Source organism: Trichoplusia ni, chromosome 11 (genome assembly GCF_003590095.1).
Source record: "Trichoplusia ni isolate ovarian cell line Hi5 chromosome 11, tn1, whole genome shotgun sequence".
Taxonomy (NCBI): domain Eukaryota; kingdom Metazoa; phylum Arthropoda; class Insecta; order Lepidoptera; family Noctuidae; genus Trichoplusia; species Trichoplusia ni.
The window spans coordinates 11,145,684-11,166,297 of NC_039488.1; the positions used below are offsets into that span (position 1 = coordinate 11,145,684).

General features: G+C 33.3%; 1 protein-coding gene across 6 annotated transcripts in view; it reads left to right on the plus strand.

The window, feature by feature from the left end:
• The window catches only part of LOC113498529 (POU domain, class 6, transcription factor 1), a 105,732-nt gene that overhangs the window by 61,825 nt on the left and 23,293 nt on the right, over positions 1 to 20,614 (plus strand). For 5 of the 6 annotated variants that reach the window (XM_026878554.1, XM_026878556.1, XM_026878555.1 and 2 more), the window contains exons 3-6: positions 7,809 to 7,938; positions 9,336 to 9,524; positions 11,788 to 11,928; positions 12,070 to 12,562. In XM_026878554.1, the coding sequence (XP_026734355.1) occupies positions 7,809 to 7,938; positions 9,336 to 9,524; positions 11,788 to 11,928; positions 12,070 to 12,562 (953 nt within the window). The other variant, XM_026878559.1, reaches the window with a different exon arrangement.

Below are 20,614 nucleotides of genomic sequence, written 5' to 3' on the forward strand. Positions count from 1 at the left end.
GTGGCATGTTTTCATCAAAGTTTAATTTTTTTTAAATAGTGATCGTCTTGTGTTCTTAAAATTGGAATCGGCACTATTCGGCCATCTTTAATTTATTAATATCTCATGATTTGATGTAAAAAGTAAAAAAAAAACATTTTAATTCAACGAAGCACTGTAGTATTTCCATGTAGGTACAATTTTTGCATTATTAATAAGCAATAACATTATGAACTATGGTCTAGCCTTTTCCATTCTATAATCAAAACATAAATCATATTTGCACTCTACGTTAAACAAGAAATTAATTAAACCAATCAAATATTTTAATCTGAATTTAAATTAATATTAACTAGCATCTATATTACTGGTACAGAGAATAAATAAAATATATATTCCATTAAATATTGAGTTATGAAATCAAATATGCGTTTTTCATGTAGGTACTTTAAGTTCATGAAAAAAAAACATTCGATCCATTTTTCTTGAAACATGATAGATTGAATGAAGCTTTACGAAAAACCTTTTCACATAAGCAAAGGTTAAAAAGCTTATAAACGACTATTTTTCGGAATACAACGAAAGTGCACTTTTAAAATAAATAAATAAAGCTTTAAAACGAAAATTACCGAATTCGTGAATTCGTCAGGTCAAGTTCTAAGAAGTTTCGGGAAAATTCAAACCTAAATAAACTATTTAAAAATCTTTTTAAACCAGCCCATACAAAACAATAAAAAAAACTTTCAAAACTTAAAACGCACTGGCAGTTAACAATTCTAATTCGGAATTTAAAATACAATACTCGTAACGAGCAAACAATTAATCGATTGTAATCGCCTAAAAAGAGATGCACTTAATTATATCGGCGTCTCGCTCTTTCACCGTACATCAAAGTTCATTGCACACCCTCGGAACTTAAAAAAAGAGTTTAATTTGCTTACCAACGACTTGCTATATCGTATAACTAGAGTGGCAATTACGGCTAATGATAATAGCCTTTATTACTTATGTCCATTAGGTTAGGTGGCTGTATTGTGAACATTACTGCTTGGTTCCAAAGCCTTGTTTGTGAAGGTTTTATAGTTTTCTTTTACTTTTTTTTCGATAAATGAGTTTTTAGACAACGGTATTCAGCTATTATGGATGTTGCTTGGCTAATTAATATTTTGAGAAATTTAAAGTTTTTTCTGAAGATCAGTTTGCTTTAACTAACAGAAATGAAATGCGAGAATCTTATTTTGATTCAAATTGTTGTATTTCGTATTTCTTTCGTTTTTGGTCCTTATTTCATAATAGTGATAGGAACAAACATTTACCTTACACCCGATAATCAATTCTGGTCTAACAAATCAAAAAAAGTTTACGAATAAATGAGTTCGCCTCAAACAAATTGCAGGAAAGACGCTTCCTACCCTTTGACACATCCATTCAGCAGATATGAGACATTAAAGTCAATAACGCTGTACATAGCCATAGTTACAAATTAGTACGGGTGGCAAGGGGGGTTGAATTCGACGCTATTTACCATACGCGGGCCTACTATTTTCATGGTTTTTTTCGTCGAGTTTTTACGCCATTTTCCGTGGCCCCAGCGGGCGACCGGCCCACGGGCCGAGGCGTTCTTTTTTTAAATCAGTAAATTGCATATTTGAAAAACTACTGCACAGTCGGAGGGATGTCGATTGAACAGGTGTACTTACTGAGTTTCGGCTGTTGCCTCTTTACTCCCATGCGAATGTTGATTCGATATATACGCGTATCGATAATCGGAACGCATTCATTTAAAATGAAATAGAACATTTTAAATTCGATGCCCATTAATTTTCAAGTTCGAAACTCAAAACAATTTTGGGTAACCACTACCTATTTACAACTGAACCGTAATTAAAATTCCTATTCCGCATTACGCATTCAATTATTAAAAATCTCTATAATTTCTTTTGTTTTAACATTACAAAGACATTATAATGACGAACGTGCACTAATTGCGTGGTCGATCAAACGTTATAAATAGAATACAACAATAGTAAATTCAAAAATTTAAATATAGTCGATTATGTTGGAACAATCGAGAGAGTTTGAATCGAGTCGAGTGCCCACGCGCCGCGCCGTAGGGGTTGATTCAACATCGGTGTCCCCGTGACGTCACTGGTGAGCAGGGAACTTGAGGGTTACTGAGTATTGTGTGAAAATATATACGTCATAAACATTCATAAAGTATAACTCAAGATTTTAGTTAGATACATTTTGTCGGCATTTTTTGACGATTTTTTTTTTATTTTTTTTGTTGTTTTGAAATTATTTACTAAGTTACCAGCATTCATTCGGGTCTAATAGCGAGTCGGACATATCAAATTGAATTACCAACTAATTACCCGTTTCAAAAGATTTCGTGGAACGATAAACTGGAACAACTTTTCAAAATGACTCCCAAACAGTATCTAGATTCTAAAACGTAAATTATTCATTTAACGCCGCCCAAACAATAAAAATAATTGATTTCATCAAATAAATTTCACATTATACACACAATTGTGCCGGATACGCTGATAGCGCTAAATATCAATCAAGATAACATCGAGTAACTAATCGACTTTGTTAATAACATCACTTAACGTTAAACTCAAAAAAGTATCTGTGTAGGCAGAAACATTTCGATCGTTCATCACATCTGTAATCCAGTTACAGAGCGATAAATGAAAGGTAATTGAAAGGAAATTACGCAATAAATGGGAGGTTATTATTGAATTTAATGTTAAATTAATCGCGAGCCCCCCTCCTAACCATCTGTCGTGTATACCCCCCACCGAACAACCGTTTTATATTTTCGAGATGTGCTTACGATGTTACAATGAATTTGATTATTTTGTTATCGAGTGCTTTTATGTGTTAATAGAATGATTTCGAGTGTTTTACAACGTCGAGTTTAGGCTTGAACGTTGATTACGCTTCCCGTTTATTATTTTATTAAATGAGAGTAAAGACAGAAAAAGTTGCAGTCTCTTAAGTATCTTACTTCTACTTAATAAGGTTCCTCAACACACTCGTCGCGTAAATACTATTTGAAAATTGCTTTCAAAACGATATAAAACGACCAAAGTTCTGAGTACAATGTGTCGAAAAATATTCAAAAGCAATTATAAAAGTAAATCCTAATCAAATAAACAAGCAAGCGCAGCATTTGACTAAATGATAGCGTCAACAATGTATGGGCACGGAGTCGCGCCGCTCGGAGGCTGGTCACCGTGTATCGGGCCGCTCGCGACACCCGAGAACGCGTCTGCATAATACATCGGTGTGCGCTGTTGCTGTACGTTGGACTTTAATTATATATCTGCTACAATTTCGCCTTTTTTCGAGTATTTTTCACATTTCCTCCCCCCATACACCCCTGTTCACCCACTGCCGAACGGCCGCGGAAAAAACGCTACACGCGTGTGTGCGCTACGTGACAGTGTATTCACAAAAGTGTATTGTTGCACTACAAACGTCGCACCCGCCGCGCCGCCGCGCCGCGCCGCGCAAGGAAACATGGACGCTCCTCAATAAACAAGACAATTAACATCTCGCAAGTAATGAATAGAAAAATTGTCGTAATAAAAAATACGCTTTTAATGCAATTAAGCTTGTAGAACACGGGCAGGAGAGGCCGATAAGCCGCGCTCAACTTTTCCTGTAACAGGCTGTTATTTCACGATTTAAAATCGGTTCTCAACCCGTTAATGACGCGAGGTACAAGTGCAGATCGGCGGCTCCGTTCGGCCGCGGACCAATCTATTTAATAACCCCCGTCGGTGACACCCCACCCGGCGGCCATCGCCAATTTTCGCCCCCTTGGCCCCCTCAGGCCCCCTAGCACCCGCCCTGAAAAAAATCCAGAGCGTTTTAAAATTAATGAGTAAAAATCTACACACACACCCGAACGGACAATACGACGCGTGTGTGCGCCAACGCCCGATAATGACCGCGCTTTGCCGCCCAAATGAGGACGCCGAACAATCACATGTTTCTTCGACGAGAGGGTCGCGGGTCGCGAATTGCGGGTCGGGTCTAGTCACTCACGCGCCGCACTAACCTAGCCCGGCGACTAGAAACAGCGCGACCCGCCGCCCGGTGCAGACAGAATCCGAGATCGCCTAGCCTTTTCCATTAGGACCAACTATCCGAGAAAAAAATGGAGTACAAATTGAAATTTCGCCGGTTCGGGCGCTAATTCAGAGCGAAACGGCGCCGCGACGCGAAACGAACGCAGTTAGATAACATTTGTAGAGGCGAGGGAGGACGGGTGTCACCCCTACGCAACGCCGTTTTTATTTTGGCCGGCCCTTGCCCCCTTACCCCCTTCGTTCGTCCAACTTCATCTGAATAATTACTGATTTTTTTCCGTGTACCGCTGATTATTCCGAATGTTACTTGTTGATGATAATTTTTTTTCAACTTTTTTCATTAGTCAGCGCCCGGTGGAGTTTTGATTGTGCTTTTAAGCTTTTTTGTATTCAATTTGTTACCAATGTTTATGTATTCCGATATAGAATGTATGAAATAAATTCCCATTCCGTATACCTTTTTTTAAATAACTGCGGTGCTTACAGCTTTAGCTTGCTATGTTAATTATAAAAAGTTTAATTTATTTCGTAGTTTTTTAAATAAACCATGAATTTGTTTACTATTTCACTATTACATCTAAACTCGTTATTATCTATGTTGCGTTATTTTTAACGAACTTGCTAATTACAAACTTTCTGTACATAACAAAACCTACGCAATATTTTCATAAAAATATTTATGTTTATCTACTAGAAACCTAATTAATATTATAAAATAGAAGAATAATATAACTATCTACTTGATATTACATGTAAACCGCACTACGCAAGGCCAAGATACTATAATCAACAAAAATAACACAATCAAAGCAGCACTCTCCAAAACATTGTCTAAACAAGAAAAACATATTCATAAACCAATTCACGAACAAATAAAACTGAAATGTTATCGGGTTAACTGAAAGCAAATTTGCACGGGACACGTGCTGAAAGCTCTAAAGAAACACGAATAAAAAACTAATCGAAAACTTTAATTATCATGCTTATTCGACAAGTGACAAGTCGGGCCGATGCCGATCGCTTTGGCAAGGATTTCGGCGGGGCCACCCAACACCCTGCGGGCCGCATTTTTTCCACCCACCACCGAAGGGGTTGATTTTTTAAACTGATGACGCGCTTTCATTCCGCGCTGTGCAACTTGGCCGCGCGGCTGTATGTGTTACCGGCCGTTGATAAATAAATTAAAAAAAAAGAAAAACGTGAACGCTTTGTCGATAGTGCGCGGCGTTTCTTTTTCGCGGGCGTTATCTATGCTCTATTTTTCCGTTCTAAATACAACTTTTATATAGTAAAGAAAAGTTTTCGCGCGTTCGGATACCGTATGTGTGTAGAATGTGTTGAGTTAGCCGCGGCCGTCACACATTACCATCGCTTGCTCGAAGCCTTCACAAGTTTCCTTCAAGTTCTAAAGGAGTTCGCGTTTCAAGAGGTTTTCAGAATATTCCGTGATTGTTTTATACATTTTTGACAACATTATGTTAGTCGTGTAGAGACAGTGACTGTGAATTCCTTGGCCCTGAAGAGAATGACATTGTCTTTCGTGAGTAATAAATTACATAATTTTTCATTTCATATTAAATTAACGTTATTTAAAAAAAAAAACAGTTTTTATTTAAAAATATTGGCAGTTTGCCTAAATTTACAATGAATTATATTTTTAATAACGAGTCATAAAAAGAGAATACATATTAATTAATAATGAGCATATTAATAAACAAAATATTATTATTATAAACATAAAATTCTTTCAAAATTATCCACATTATCAACGAAGCGACGCTGAGATAAAAACCTTTTTAAAATTTTACTACTTTACAAAATGCAAAGATCAATAAGAGAATTCAGTTTATAATCAAATTATTAATTCTATGAATTATTTACGATATACTTGGATATAACTGCAGTGTACAAGTCGGCATAATTATAAGAAATTAAACATTCAAGGCGTTTCCTTACATTTATATTTTAATAGGACTTAATAATTAAAAGTCAAGTAGGCTGACCTTATTCTGTAAGACCTTATATTAATAATTATTGCAATATAAATAGTTTATGACTTAAAAGTCTGCACAATGGTTAAAACAATCGAACAAAGATGGTTTCCGTAATTAAAATATTAATAGCGGTCAGTATAAGACGTATTTAATTTTTAATTTATTTTTATATCTTAAAATGGTTCTGTTGTTTGATTTTACTCGTTTTTTAGTATTGAACTAATATATATTTTAACATTATGTGTTAAAAATTTACAAGTATAATTAATTTTAATAATTAAGTATAATTAGAACACAAAAGATGCTTTTGATAATACCTATTATAAAAAACTTAATCGAAAATATTAGTAAATCACGTTCATTATTATAATTATTTAAAATAATATGTTCATAATAAAAGACCAGTTGTTTTGTTTTATTCCATCCATAATAATTAAAATTTTATTACAATAAATTAATTTTAATTGAAATTATTAAATAAACAATATAAATTTACAACTTAAAGATGTAAATTGCGAATTATGCAGATATTGATCGTAAAATTAATTATTTATAGTAAAATAATTAAGTATGTTTGTTTCTATTAATTAATGTAAGTTCAGTTATAGCCTGTAGTTTTCATATTAAAAACAGAATTTAAAGTGCTATTTATGACTAAAAACAGATTAAATTGTCATTACAAATTAAAATAAATTTTAACACGAAATTTCCCTAGTTTTACATGTACTTCAATAATTATATATATGTATAATTTCTTAAAACATTACGGGATTTTTAAAAATAACTCATTTTATTTTAGAGCTTTATTAATAATCTGCCATATTTCAAATTTGTGATATAATAATACTATTTCATAAATAATTTAAGGGAATAAGAAAATAGATATTTTCACTTTCAAAAGAGTCTGAATATTTTAATAATGATAATTATTTTAAATTAATACTTTACAAAAAAACATCTTCATTACATTCATCTTTAAAACAATAAAAGTACATTACCTGTAATGCTAAAGATGATGCTTAAAGTATGGAAAATCACCGAATAACATAATTATTTTAGAAAAATTGCTTGGTGCCGGTTTGTCGCTTCCATTCATTAGACTGATCCGCACAGCGTTAATTATTGTAGCAATTTTACTTACATAGTGTGATGTGGTCTAAAATAAAATAGGTATTCTTTTAATGATCGACTATAATGACATTCAGAATCAAATCACTTCTACATTTTTTTTATTATAAGGTGGTCTTCAACCTCTATTCTGTTTCCCCTTTAGTGTTGCAGACAATATTCACAAATGTTTTAGATTAACAAATGTAGCGACGAAATATAATCGCGATTATTTTAGTTGCAATATTGTTGGAGAACCAATGACCATGAGACCATGTCTTTCCTGCCTAAGAAAGTTTTGAACCTCTTATTCCTCTTGGCACAACAATGTTTTTGCAGTGTCTAAATAGGTGAAAGAATGACAGAAAAGGGGTTTTCTTTAATATGTATGAGCAAAGTATATAACTTTTGATTTAATTTTTGATGGCAGGTCAAAGTCTCTTGACTTATCGAATCTAAGTGTAACTTTCATACATTGGATCGTTTTCGATTCGCAATGAAACTCCTCATGACATTCCTCACACCTTCCAAATGAGCGCCAATTCACTGACGTATATTAAACAAATTTGCCGATTTTTTTTTATAATTATTTTTTCTAACATGTTTCCTATTTGTTTGGCAGGCGGAGTCTGACCGGGAAAGCGGCGCGAGTTCGCCGGAGGGGGGGGCGTCGCGAGCGCAGCTAGCCGAGCCGCGCACACCGTCGCCGCGCGCGCGCACCCCGCACCAACAGCCACATCTGAATGGCTCCAGTGAGTTCGTACTACATTCATTTATTACTATTATATTCTAAACATATATCTAATTCAGTAATATAGTTAATGATTATACTTAAACACTTCTGATAAACGGTGAACAGGACTTATAGCCAAGTTGTATTGGTCACCACGACAAATTGCGTGACATGTCACGGGTTCGAACCCCTTGTACAAACAATCCTCAACCCGCCTGTTCTGAGTCTAGGTGTCTTTCTCCTCTCCCGCAATACAAGCATTATATAATTCAATGTGGAAGCCATTTATAAAGAGAAAAAAAAAGGAACAAAGATCACATCCAGTGCAAAAAATAAAATCCTAATATTATTATTGCAATACGAGATTTCCAATCCGCAGTGAACAACCCTGGTGATCTGTGCGTGCTTAATCCTGCTCTTCAAGAGTCGCATTTGCTATGCATATTATTTACTTGAAAAGCTGTAGAATAGGAGACAAATGTGGATGAAGAAATTAAACAATCAGCGAATAGTTTAACTCTAACCACGCGACTCACAATTCAATAAAAATAAAAAAGACAAGAAAGTCTATTTCATAAACTGCATGTTGCATTTGATAACACTGATATAATTCTGTATATATTATATTGAAATAATATCAAGGCTTGTTAAAACCAGGTGTTTTTCCCTAAAATGTTGTATTCCACATTTACTACTAAATTTAGTAGCCAATAACTATCGAGGCAATATCTATGATATTTTTAATGTCTTCATCAAACTTAAACAATACCAGTAAAATAATATAAAACTCTATCTTAATCGCATTTCAATACTAATAATATTAAAAACAATTGACCATCTTGAATCGCCGCAACTTCAAATACCAGTGCTGCCATCTAGTTGAATCCCACACGCAACAGTGACCACACAGTCACAGAGTATTAAACTAAAAGAGTGTCCATTAAATTTTAAACAGCAATTACATTTAATTTAAGAAATTCATTGAGATAACATCGGCCATCAATGGAATCGTGTAATGTCCTCATAATATTAAATGTTCGAGTTTTATTGTTATTAGTATTTGCTTTGTGATCAAAGATTGTGTTTCAATTAAGATATTTTTGAAGCGATTCTTAACGAAAGTTTTTAATGTCTTTGAGAAATCAGATCTAAAATTGATGATTGATATAGAAAAGACTGTAAATAATGTTTTAGTTAAAACGTTAAACAAGTGTCAGCGTAATATTTGTGGCCTCTCTGAAATTAAAACCATAACGCAGGCTTATTCAGCAGGGTTTTTTGATTTCATACTTGCATTAAAGATAAGAAAGGAAAAGGAAAAAAAACAAGATTTCCTCGAACTTACATCTCAAGTTATCCCAGCAGATTACTTCTAAATCTGAATGTTACAACTATAACAAACAATCTTGTCCACAGTGGCGTCCATGTTCCAAAACCTGCAAAACCTGGCGAACATGCAACAGAACATGCCACCGATGTCGCAACAGCTACAGCAACAGATGTCGCAACAAATGTCGCAACTCGCCGCGAACCTCCAAGGCCTAACGTCGATGCCCTCCAATCCCGTCATCAATTCGCCCTTGAACTTGAGCGTTAGCGCACCTGGTAAGATAATGTTGCATGTTAATTTACTTAAACACTGTAATTATTACATTACTTGCTCTCGATCTGACTTGGAGATACGAGAACACGAACACTATCGACACAGTATTCGTTATTTAAACGTTGCAATCACTGCAGCCATTTTGATATGAGACGTTTAGAATGTTGTTCTAAATACAAATTGTGACATTTCGATGTAAATACTTTTTAGATCGCATTCATATTAGAAGCATTGAAATACGGCCTTTTGGTCTCTATTTATTTTACATCACTAAACTGTTTTAAAGGATGTTAAATATTTAAACACTTAAATTGGTTTCATCTAAATCAATTAAATAGGCCCTAGGCGTTGCATGCAAGTGGCTTTTCCGTTGTCCAAAATTACAAGATCACGTAATATCTTTAGAACACACCAAGGTTAAAACGTTATTACACGGCCAATTATGGTGCAAAATTGATTAATGTTGGAAAAAAAGGGATTATACCAGCTTCCGACACTTGGCTGTCATACACTATTAAAAATAGTTCAATGAATAATCGAAACAATTACTTACAATGTTTAAACGACATACTGTAAAACCATAATTTACACGTCATATTTTTACCATGCGACCCTAGAAACTTGTAATAAATCAGTTCGCATTTCACTTTTTGCCACTTTATGCAAAGTAAATTAAGTTTTCGCATCATCATCTAGATAATGCAAACATTCAGAACGTGGCTAAACTACGTTGACAGGAAAACGTTGAGCCGACTGACGCTAACACGCCATGAAAGAGAAAAGATTTTTCTATTTCAGCTAATAATATGCAATTGAAAGCGTCAACGCCGCATCCGCAGTTAAATTAACATTTTTCAGGACATTAGCATTTCAAACGGCTGTTATTCTTCCACGAAGGGTATTCCACTAATTAGAGTGAATTAGACAGATTGGGATAATCAAAAATACACGGTTCGCGCATTAAAACTCTTAACTTTGAAATCACGTGAGTCGTAATTAGGTGATTACCGAATCCAATCGATTTAATGAATTCAAGATAGCGGCTTCACTCGCCCGCCCATTAAAGCTATGCCGTAATGGACGAAAAAACCTATTTAAATAATGAGTATAATTACATATTTTTTTCACGAACGCACGGATATTACGACTGTTGCGGTATCATTAAGAGTTTTATTGTCTTAATAGAGCTAATTATACATTTTTTTCGGTTCTTAATTGATGCGCCGTAGGAAAGAACATTTATTACAAAATGTGAAATGTCATGGTTTAAATGAATACGTTATGTTAATGTCGAGTTTAACGGGCTTGTATGGCATGCAGATAATATTTTAGATTTTCTTTGGAGCGTTTTGTTCGCAGTGAATTAGTTGTGGACGGGTGCGCATGGCCTTTGTATTGTTACATTATCGTCGGTAAGGTGCAAGAAGAGACGGTCGCATCACTCATGGTTGTTAATACATTACAGATTTTATTATTTAATTACTTAAGTAGAAAGTTGTCTTCATGAACTGCAATTGCACGGTTATTTAACGACTCTGACACCATAACAAAGCTGTTATTATAAGAGCGATTTGGTCATCGATAATAACTCTTAACCAAATCTAATTGGAATATTATAATTTTGTTGAAAACAACATATTTTATGACGTTTACATGTTTATCGATTTGATATGATTAAGCATTCATATTTGGTATACTAATAAAAAAGTGCATGTCAAATTATAAACGCGTATTTTAACCCGCTCTTTTTACTAGAATTATATAGTAAAAATATGCATTAATATTAATATTTCACGATTATAAATATTATAATACGTGACTAATGCTTCCAATTATAATAAATGAACATTGTGTAATACATCGAATACTTTAGAATGCAATATTTTGCGAAATAAGGGTATCCGTTGTTATGTTTTTGTGTGAAAGGTTTTTTAATGCGTACCGATTGAATGAAATTTTCAGAATCAAATCTAAATTAAAACTTAAACAAAATAAGTACTTATGTAATATTTTTTAACAACAATAACATATAAACCATTTCAACATTAAAATTTTAAAGAGACCAAATGTAAGCTGTTTCTCGTTACATGAAAATGAAAATGAAAAAGATTCAACAAAATCGCTTCATTCATAAAAATAACCGACCAATTGAGAACCTCCTCTATTTTGAACTCGCCAACGTTCAACACGCCTTTAGTGAAACCCAAAACTTTTCTAGCTAATAGAGAATAAAGGCTATTCTAAAATGTTGCTCTTTTCCTGAAGGTATGGGATCTCCGAATCCCGTGGCTAACAACAACATGCTGCCTCCCGCGGTGCCGTCCCCCATGCCGCAGCTCATCCTCGCCTCCGGTCAGCTGGTGCAGGGCATCCAGGGCGCTCAACTGCTCATACCGACCTCACAAGGTAACACTATCATGTCATACATTAAAAGGAATCTTTACACACACTTTTTATAGAACTCCTTTTTACGTGATGCAGAAAAAAAAATCAACACAAGACATTTTTTTAATAAATTAACAGTAAATTATGTTTCTTTCCCCACAGGAATAGCAACACAGACGATCCTCACAATACCAGTTAATCACGTGAACTCCAACGACCAGATGGTGAACCTAGCTCTAAACAACGGCCAAGTTGTGTCCACGTCTCTCGCTAACCTCCAAGCCATGGCCCAACCGCACCAGCTACTCAACTCCAACCCCCAACAATCGACCAACATTCGGCCCAACATGCTAAACCCGACGCTATCGAATGCCCTCCTAAACCCGGGTTTGCCAAACTTTTTGTCCAACGGTGCGGCCAACGCCCAAGAGCTGCTTCAAGCGTTGCAGCAACAGCCTCAAGGGAACCATAACTTGCTGCAAACAGTTCAGCAGAACAGCATGCCGCAGCAGATGCAGGGGAGACGATCCTCGTCGCCACGTCCTGAGAGACATTATAAGGAGAGAGAAAACTTTGCTGATCGCTTCGGGGGCGGCTCTAGAGAAAGGAACGAACGGGAGAACCCAGGGTCTGCAGCCATGAACAGCATCAACAGGTAAGTCGAGATTTAAACACAATTAGATTTTTTTAGGGTTCATATAATTTGTAAGTCCCAATAGCCTGATTTTAATTAGGGCCTTTCTATTTCATGCCTTCGTATTACTTCATACAGTTGGAATGTTAATCATGAACTGTTAATCTTTCCATTGTTATCACAAAGCAGACCTAAACCATGTGATCTAAGATCTGCGCGACAATAAAGCGACATATCGATAATTATCCCCCACAACAATTGTTTTTTAAATCAATTACATCATAATTGTCTAAGTCTAATAGCGTTTGATCTGGTCCACAAACATAGAGGATCATTTATGTCGTTGTAAACCCACCCCTATGACGTAGGGAATTAAGTTGATATGGAGTGCAGATAATGTGTTTTAGCGTGGGTGCACTGACAAGTGTTAGCAGTAATTATGTGACAATGAATGTAATTACAGTGTGACGCCAGTGCGCGGATCTTGTGCGTGCCAGTGAATTACTAATCAACGTTTTGTTTGGCTTGCTCGGGAAATTTTTCGTCTTTGATCAATGAATGTTCATTATTAAAGGGTGTTTTGTAACGAAACTACCCGTAACAATGAGTACTCATCGTTTGATTCTTCAGTTTTAACAATGATATCCATCATCAAAGTTGTATTACCTTTTTAAATCGTTATCTTAGATTCTCATATTATGCTTAAAGGGTAGTTATTTTTTCCTTAAAGGTATTCCCCGCACCCAATAACAGAGTTTCCTTAAAAATTACGTCACAGTATGACCAATTAACATGAAATAAAACTATAATAAGAATTGAAATACTAATTATAAACAAGTAGGTTATTAATTAACTGTTCCTAGATGAATTCTCCGAAATGTTTTGCAGAATACGGAAACTTGATGCAATTTATAGCATGAAGCTCTGTTGCAACTAATTTTTACAGAAATTCATTTATTAATAGCGCTTTAAGTGGTTAAATTATTGCAGGAAAATTATGTTAGAATTAATCATATACATGTCATGGATTATTTGAAAATTCTTTTTCCTTTACTTTTTGACAGAGCAATTAAGTTGATATTTCAATTTTGATATCCCTTTAAAAAGACGAAGAACTAAAAAAAATAGTTTCATCGAAGATATAGGTACAGACAAAGAGACCCAATCATAAGTATGCAAATTTAAACTGAATTAAACAACTACTTAGTGTGAAGGTAAACTAAACAAACAAAAGGGAATTATAACAATTTTCTTGGAAGCTTATTATTTTAATTCCACTGTCGCTTAAACGCAATTCGTATTTAATAAGTAACTACGTATGTTAATTAATTTGATGACTAATGCCCACGTGAGCCCATCACGCGAATATTATCGTTTTTAACACAAAAAGCTGTAAAAACAGATGCTATCGAAACCGGGTAATGTCCTTTATTACACGTAATTATGCAGCAAGTGCACAAGTGATGATATGCTTGGGGAAATACTTTTGATAATAAACAATAGTGAATTAAAAGTTTATTGAATGGTACCAAGAAAATTTTATTGCGGTTTTTTTATCAGTTGTAAATTATCCAACATGGCCGTTCGTGTAGATATCTTTTGTTTTATAACTTGCTCTATGGCTGGACATGGCTTTTGAATTCAAATTATGAATTCTAACGTTTAAGTTTAATGTCAGTTTTAAAAATACGAATTATTGTTGTTAAATTAATGTCTGAATGCAATCAGAGGTGGAGTATGTCCTTTGATATATTTAAGGATGAGTTACGTTTCTGATAAATCAAAAACAGAAATATAATACAGATTAAAAGAAGAACAATTAATATGTTCACAAATACCTATATTAGTAGAAATTAAATGTATTAGGCAAAGAAACTGATGTTTTTGAAACCGGCGTGATAACAACAACTACCAATTAAAACTAAATACACAATCCAAATAGAACTAACGTTTCTATAGTTCCGATATTAAAATAAGTAGACCAAAACGCTTCAAACACTCCTGTCATTAACTTGATAAGTACACAAAGGCGTAATAAGGAAAACTCTTGTACCCATAAGACTATTATCTATTTTAATGATGTATTTAATGTTAATTATATACAGGATGTAATGTTACTCGTTACTCATGTAATTACATGAAATAATGCCGTGTTCACGCACTTTATAAACAATTTTCTGGTGTTGGCAGTGCGGAAAAATAAAAAAAATGTCCCCGTAAAGACATTGCACCGGTTTTGCTTAGATTTAATTGTAAATTAGTTGTACGTGTAAGTTGTGGAACGTTTGTTGGTGCGAGAGTAAATTAGTTTCGTTGGGTTATATTTTATGTGGATACATTGCTTCTGAAACGGTTTGATGAAGAATTCATTAACATGAATTTTACCTTCATACAACGATTGTTTACATTCGAACGAGAACTTCGTAGATTTCTAAAAAAAAACTTTTTTTTTAAATAAAATCTTAGCTTTATGATGTTCCAAAACAGTTTAGTTCTTCTTTGTTAAATTCTTTGTTTAATTCTTATTCCAATAACTAAATACTAACTTCATACAAAAACACACCGTTTAAAGAAAACATACAATTTAAAGATAAAAATAATCTGCCATCTTACTTTAACTCATTATGTCTTATTTCTATTACTTAACTTTAAAAAAACTTTATTCATCAACGACATTAATACAACATTCGAAATAATTAACCGAACACTGGCCAATTAAAAACAAGAACGGTCCTTAAATCGTGACATGTCGCATAATTCGATTAGATTTATTACAAAAGAAACGGGAAAATCAACAGTTAATGAATGTTTTGATTAAAAACAAGTAGAGCGGTTGTCTGGGCCGGTCACTCACACAGACAAACACACAGACACACAGACACCTGTTAATGTATAATTACTTTTGCATTGCGACGCGCGGAACAACCGCTTTGGGTATTTGCCGGTAAATGTTAGATTTTCTTGCGGCGCTTTCGATGTTGTGTTAAAGTTATTCTAGTTACAATTCGTTTGTTTGTTACGTAAATAGTTTGAATTAATTTAGTTTTTTTTTAATAGTTGTTCTAGACGAAACGCTACTGAGACAAACTTAATGACATTTTTATGGGACGAAATGACAGCTATTCACGTTTAATAAAAAAAAACGATTCATCCAATCCAAGGTTCTTAGCCGAAAAAATACTCTTTTTAAACATCAAATCTGATCCCTTAAAAAAAAGTTATCAAAGCATTCAAATACTTACACATTAGCATCGACTACCGGTAGATCTGAATACAAAAATCAGCGAACCATTTCAAAAGGACCAGAGACATTCTAATGCGCTATATAATTAGCTGGCATTAAGTATTCCTCCTATAATTACAGAAGCGCCTGTCACGTGACTAATCCGGCAAGTAATGGTGATAAATAGATCCTATACGGGATATCGCGCTGAATATATTAGCGTTTAGTTGTTGCCTTCGTAATGTTGTAAGGAGTTTTGTGTTGCGTTTAGTTTCTTCGTGATATTCGTAACCTCCTTTGTTGAGATTTTTTCTTATTTTTTATAAGGTATTTAGTTATTTATTAATCGTTCTGTTTTAAAAAAAGCTTGTGGTTCTCATAAGGTTTAAATTAAAGCATTTTTCCTTTTTTAAATATAAAGTAGTTAAGTAATTCTGTGCTTGAATGCTTCAGAATAATACGATGATGTTTTAATAAAGGTATTTATATTGATAAAAATATCGAAATTAACTATATAAAATACTGGAATATGCGGTCGCAAAATGATTATGACAATCTTCACATTCTAAGCCTACACAATAAAAATACACTTCGACTTAACCGGTCATACAAAGCTAATATACAATAAAAACTAACGTAATAAGATCATTAAGTTTTGAAATAAAATTAAACCCGTTCATTGCAGTTCGTATTAATATTAACAAACATACACACTTTACTACTTACTATTGTAATAACATCGTTCATAAAAGTACCATTTTAGTATGTCGCATAATAATTAACCCGTAAAATGCCAACAATTCGACAGCGCAACAATAATAATAATTATCGTGTCGTATCTACTTCGGTTGTGCGTCTGTGTGTCTCTGTGTCTGTGTGTGTATGCGCGTCTGTGTAGTCAAAGACATTAAGTTAATGCCACCTCATAATTACTGGTTGGGAGCATTAATTCTCGCATCCATAATTAAGTTTAATACCTCATTTCTGTTGGCCTACAATCTAGATAAATATTGTCTGTCGTTTGACGTCTATTAAAGTTACATTAAAATTGTAAATCATTGTATAGATACACGTTTCTATGGAGTTTTATAATGTATCTAGTTCTCAAGGTTGCGACATTTTACATTCATATTAAGTAGGTACTTATACATGTTAGTTCTTAACAATTTATAGATTTTATTGTAGGTATAAATGATATTAAACATAAATCTAGCTTATGCATACTCTGCTTAACAAATAAATAATTAAAACTCTACATACGTCTCTGTAAAGGTTACACTTAAACTATGCCATTAAAAATACAACGTATCAAAATAAATCGAAAATCGATCTCTCCAATTTGGTTTCAGCCTCTACTTTACGCAACTATATTTCAATATACACAATCGAGGCAAGAAAATATTATACATTGTCATACATTCATAACAAAAACAGTTAAAAGTTAACTGCATTAATCCGCTAATACCAGTGACCTCAAACGCAGCAATAACTCATTTATGTTGTCCTAATAAATTACAATTACACATTAACCATTAAAGCAGACTTTTTAACAAGCTCATTCAGGTATGCATCTATACTTCTATACTAATATATAAAGCTGAAGAGTTGGTTGTTTGTTTTTTATTTATTTATTTATTTATTATACTATGGAAGACTTACAGCTATATAAAAAACTTGACAAAACTGAGATATCTAGACAACATAAAGCCAATTACAAGTCCTCACTTATAGATATAGACTAAAACTTAAAGATTATGTGAACACACACCATGAAATTTTTGATATAATTACATTGAACACACATTAATACATCGTGTCAAATTAAAGGTAAGTAATGTGCTACTTTTTTTAACAAGGATAATTTAGATAATCCAAAAAAAAATTTGTTTACAGTAAAATAAGAATTTATAATTATGAAAATTATTCGAAAAATTTGAGGCTCAAACACCTTCTGGCTGATATCACACTCGTTGAGAAAAGATCAAAACCATGCTGCTTACATATCATATTGAACTGCTTACTCACGCGCACAATATAACTGTTCTGTCTATAATTCGTATAGGTATGAGTTACACGTAAGGGCGGATTGAAACGAAGTAGTTTACCTAGTGCATTAAGATAAAATTTAGATAATAGCTCGGGGCTGTCGATGTTGTTATTAAATATTTTTAACAGAAATAGGCAGTCAGCAATTTCACGCCGGTATACGAGTGGCAAAAGATGGTATTTTTTACAGAGTCGGACATAATCGTTTGAATGGTATGGAGTGTGGTGGAGAGTTTTAACGCGCTAATCTCAGGAACTACTTTTCCAAATTGAAAAATTCTTTTGTGTTGAATAGATCACTAATCGAGAAACGCTTTAGGCTATAAACTATCACGCCGACTAATAGGAGCTAAGATACAATGGAAAATGTGAAAAAAACCGGGCAGGTATAAATCATAACTTATATCTTCTACCCACGGGGACGAAGTCGCGGGCAACAGCTAGTGCGATATAATACCAGTCTGTAAATTAACCCACAGTTGGGCACAGTTAATTTTGAGAAGGATTGAGCATTGATCACCAGAGTTGCCCACTGCTGGTTGACAATTTCAGACTTCAATATTTCCTATTAAGGTTTCTTACGATGATTTCCTTCGCCATTTGATAATGATGTTTTAATTATAAAGGTACGCATTACTTGATAAATCATTAGTATTATGCGTGCATTGTGACATAAATTTAAAAATATAAAATGTTATATTATCACATCAAAATAAAAGTTTCTAGTTCATTCAGTAAACAAAGTGGTAACCTGTTTTTAACTTGATATAGTTACTTCACGTAGAAGATTAAATGGCATCGGAGTTGTCATTGTAGCTAAATATTTTTGTACGTTCTTTATTTATTTTATAGGCATTTTACATTGTAAGGGTTTTGAGAAAATTTGCCTATTTTTTTTCTGTATTGTCTAAATGATTTGTGTTTAACTACGATAGTTAAAAAAGGCATGAAAATAGATAAGTTTATGAGTCTTAGAATGATAAGGTTGCCTTTTCATACCAAATGTACACGTAAGTCATGAATACTATTTATTACGTAAATAATATAAAGAAAATATTGCATCTAATGTTGTGTAACAAAAAATATTAAGTAACAAATTTATACCGTCTCCATATATTTCAGTATTCTTCTTAGAGAACTCAATGCAAACTTTTTGCTCGCGTTTTTCTTTTTAAGTTAACACTACCGATTCATAGCATTAAATATTTATAGACTGAACTAATAAACTCAGTTGAAATTTTTATTGCTTTTAAAACTGAAATTTAGTTTTCCGCTTTATGACATATATTGCAAAGCTTTTGTCACTGCTTTATACTTAATTTAGTTAATTAAAAGAAATCAATAGATAAATTTAAACAAAGTAAATTTATCTCTATTATTTGTTGCTTACTTCCGACATAAAAATATGTTTTTATACTAGTTTCCTCTACATATTTTATTTATTTTACTACTAAACTTTTCGCCAAAAGTAGAAATTCCAGGAATATTGATAAAGTAAACAGTTAAACGTTAAAATAAACAGTTAAGTTCTACATTTAAAAATAAAACAGTTGTCAGTTTTCTTTTTAAAACTCTAGCCTATAGGCATAGGCACAGGTTACTTTCTGACATCATTTCGAAACTTTGGCATTTTTGCTCTTAATCTTTGACGTGCACTAACGAAATGTCAAATTGTGACGTCATTCAAAACTCATGGCTTTACGCACTGCTATGAGTTGATCGTCAATTCTTATCATTTTTTACGATTGTTCTTTTTGAAGTACCTATAGTTAGAGGGAAATGCTTGCAATGATTTAACGTAAAAAAGTTTATGATAAAAAAATAATTAAAAAACATCATTCTCGTAATAAAATCTTGGTCTTCATATTCGGATGAAACTAGCTAATTCAATAATCCATATTAGTATTCTTATAGCTTCATAAATCCAAAAATATTATTTGCATACCCCTAAATGGTCTCAACGACGCATGCGCGACGATTTAACGTGACGTCACTCATCATCATAATTCCCAGTAAACGTATATTTATACAATAATTATCACCATAAACATGATTGTATCTTGCCAACGCAATATAATTAACTCTGGCTATACCGACTGTCAAGTATGTTCCATATTTTTTCCCAAAGACGATTTAAACGTATTAAAAAGCAATTATTGACCTTAATAAAACATTTCGTATTTTTATAATCGTACCTTAAACTGAACAATTCCACGCGTCGCCATATTGGTTTTAAAACAATTCCATTTTTAAATAATTAACGGTTGGTTTCACTGCTAATTTATTTTGATTTTAAGGTGCATAATTTAATTATTATTGTAGCAATTTTTGTTTTAGTATGGCCATTAATCGTTATTCGATCAACTTGTAATTATCGTATAAAAATAAAAACAATTTAAGTGACTAATTCTTGTGTCTGTTGGAATCGCGAACATTCTAAATCGTAGAAACAGAGGTTTCTAAGTGTGTAACTAATTAACGCTTTAACTTTAATTCAAGGCCAATGATGCACATCTTCGCGCAATGTGTCATTACTCATTAGTCATTATAGAACAAACATACATCAATATAAATTAATGGGTTGCTTATTCAAAGCCTGCTACACTTGTCAAAACTAACCCTTAAACACGCTCAACAAAGGTCACATATCATAATTACAAGAGAAACATTGTAATTAAATATGCAACTGGCCGTTTCTTTTAAATTTCGAAGGCGTAGATGTCAAAATGCCTTTGATAAATTTTAAGAAACAATTAAAGTTAAATTTGTATGTGTGAGTGCATTGGTTCCAATTTCAAGTATGA